This window comes from Geospiza fortis, unplaced genomic scaffold, assembly GCF_000277835.1.
Source record: "Geospiza fortis unplaced genomic scaffold, GeoFor_1.0 scaffold68, whole genome shotgun sequence".
NCBI classification, from domain to species: Eukaryota; Metazoa; Chordata; class Aves; order Passeriformes; family Thraupidae; genus Geospiza; species Geospiza fortis.
In genome coordinates, this window is record NW_005054489.1 from 1,133,785 (window position 1) to 1,136,668 (window position 2,884).

Here is a 2,884-nt window from a genome sequence, read left to right on the forward strand (position 1 = left end):
TCCCTACCCTGGGGTGCTCAGAGCCCCATCCAGCCTGGCCCTGAGCACTGCCAGGGATGAAGGCACAGCAGAGTCATGTCAAGCATCACAGCCTGCTCGTTTTTCTGCACAACCCTAATTATCTACTCCACACTGGTAGAGCTGTGAGATTTCTCAAGCTGCAAGGTCCTGCAGGGTCAGGAGGAAGAAGGTGCCAGGAATGTGCAAAGCCTGTTAGAAAATGGCCCAAATTAGAACAGTGACAGCTCCCCACATTGGCACGGCAGCACCACCAGTGCCTCAGCTGCTATTTCTGAGCTATTATGCCCTGTTGACTAATAAACATACAGCTGTCTTTAATCAATGTTGTGTCCTTGTCATGCTGTGTGTCATCCCATTTCTCCCTCTCCTTCCCACGGCAGGCAGGATAATTCGATTTGTCACAAGACAAGTAACATATTGTACATAAGAATTAATACAAGGTGATGTTCTTGCTTTATATATCCTCTCTCACTTCTGTCAGAGGAACACCTCCATCTGACTTAAATATTCATGTGCTATCAGTGCATCCAGCATGGGATGGAGCAGTGAGCATTTCAGTCCAGGGAGAGAGCACAGGTAACAGGAGCAGCAGGTGAAAACACCTGACACAGAGCAAAGCTGAACTCTTCTTGTCCACCCTCAACAGCCCTGTCCTGGGAGCTGGCAGGGCAACACAAGCACCTCAGTGTGGTAGTTTCCATCCCCAGAATGATACTGAGAGTTTCAAGTAGGGAATTTGAGCAGTTTCAAAGAAATCCCTGAGAAAAATTTGGTTTCTTGTCGCTGCACAGCAGACAGCACGTGCATTTTAACAGGGTGTGTGTGAGCTGTGGTACCTCACAGGCTGTGGCCACACAAGGAATGAGGACACAAACTCAGACTCTTATCTCAGTCCTCAGTCAATAGGTAATTTCCTTCTGTAAAGGAAAAGTTGTGTATTCTAATGGGATTAAAAGTGAAAAAAAACCCTCAAACTTCTGGGTTTTATCCCTGAATGTTAACAGAGGCAGGGGAGGGGAAAATGCATTTACCTCAGCTCCTGGCTTTCTGAAGACAACAGGGAGAGCAGATCCCACGCCAGCTCCTGCCTCCCATCACCACTCCTGGATTTATGGTAAGGTTTTATGTGCTGCAGCAGGAGCTGATCAAGGCAATCCAAGGCCTTTTCTTGGACAGAGCTTTCTGCATCCATCACCACAGGCACCACGCCATTCAACCAGGCCTTCTGCACCAGGACATTGCTGGGCTGGGACTGAGAGAAACATTTTTAAATCATTAGGGGATCCTAAATGCATGGGTAAGAGCAGCAAAGGCCTCCAGGTTCAGCTACAAACTTTGAAACTTGAATTTTAATCAAGCCCAGCAGTGTGCCAGCAGGTGGGACAGGGAAACTCAGCATCACAAGGTCTTTAATCATCTCTATGATAAATACCTGGTGTTTCTGCTAAAGCACTGCAACACTTTGTTTTGAGACTCTATAAAGAATTATAACAGGTTTGCAATAAGGCTGTACAGCAGATGATTTAGCACTAAAAAAAAAGAGCTTTGCTTAATATAAACCCTGTGCTCCAAGCCTGAGTTACAAACCCCCTGTGAATAAATAGAAAAGAAAGAAAAATATAGCATTGCTATCATCCACACATTACATCTGAAAGTGATTCAGGGTTTTTTTTAACTTGAGAAGGCCAGCAACATAAACATTTTCTTCATGACACATAAATCAACAGCCAGAAAAATCAGTGTTTCCAACAGTTGGAAGCACTCTGCATAAATCACAAGTAGGTATCAGAGTGAGTCATGACTTCCGAGTCAAAAGGTAATGAAAAGAATTAGAGCAGCCTAAAATGCAGCTCCCAGAGTGAATAACTGATTGGTGAGGACCCTCCTGCTCTCCCCCCTCCCAGGTGTGGCAGAATTCCCATTCCCCTTGATGCCTTAGGATTTCAGCTTTTCTATTTTTCAAATCCTGTGCTGCTTTAGGGTATAACTCTAAACTCCATACAGAGTGTCACCTACTGTTTATTCACACAAAAAATCCCTCCAGGGCTCTAACTCGAGGACACCTCACTGTCTCAGGCCCCAAAAAATACAAACAGAAATGAATTGGGGAGGAGCAAACTGGGGGAATACTTCATTAGCTGAAGGTGTAATTGGAGAATTAACCCCTGATGTGCAAATGGACCAAACTTAAACTCATAAAAGTAAATGGACCAAACTTATTATCGGAATCAAGGGGCAAGCCCTGTGGCAGGGAGAAATGATGAAGAGAACTCCATTGATATCAGAAGGCTAATTAATTACTTTATTATACTATATTATTCTATATTATATTACACTATGTTACATTGCATCTAAACTGAATCTGCCAAGCACTCAACTCTACCTGCCCAGAATCTTGTGACTGTCCCAACAGTCCTGACACACACACACAGCTGGCCCTGACAGGCCAAGGAAACAAAACACCATTGCTCTGGGTAAATAATCTCCATATTGCATTCTACTTTGGCACAAACACAGGACCAGTGAATGAGATAAGAATTGTTTTGATCATTCTTTTCTCTGCCTCTCTCACGTTCAGAGAATGTGAATCCCACAATCTATAATTGTGTGAAAAACTCGTGACCATCGTCCAGCTTGGCTGTAGCCTCTGGGAGCCTCTGACTGCCCAAGGTGTCTTTAATTGACTTTAATTGCCTCAGACACCAAGGCAAAATGTATTCCATTTGCCATCTGGATGGCAGCTGTCTTCTGTTCAGTGGGCAGTTTTCCTTATCTCTTCCACACCCACCCCTCCCTCCAGAGAACATCTGCTGATAACAGCTGTTGAATGTCCCTGCATGGCTGATAAGAGCTACAGCATCCC

At 44.6% G+C, this 2,884-nt stretch overlaps 1 protein-coding gene across 2 annotated transcripts in view; it reads right to left on the reverse strand.

Annotated features, from left to right (window-relative positions):
- NCAPD3 (non-SMC condensin II complex subunit D3) overlaps positions 1 to 2,884 on the reverse strand; it is a 35,443-nt gene that overhangs the window by 19,149 nt on the left and 13,410 nt on the right. For both annotated transcript variants that reach the window (XM_031063225.1, XM_031063224.1), the window contains exon 14: positions 1,053 to 1,273. In XM_031063225.1, the coding sequence (XP_030919085.1) occupies positions 1,053 to 1,273 (221 nt within the window). The remainder of the gene's footprint in view (positions 1 to 1,052; positions 1,274 to 2,884) is intronic.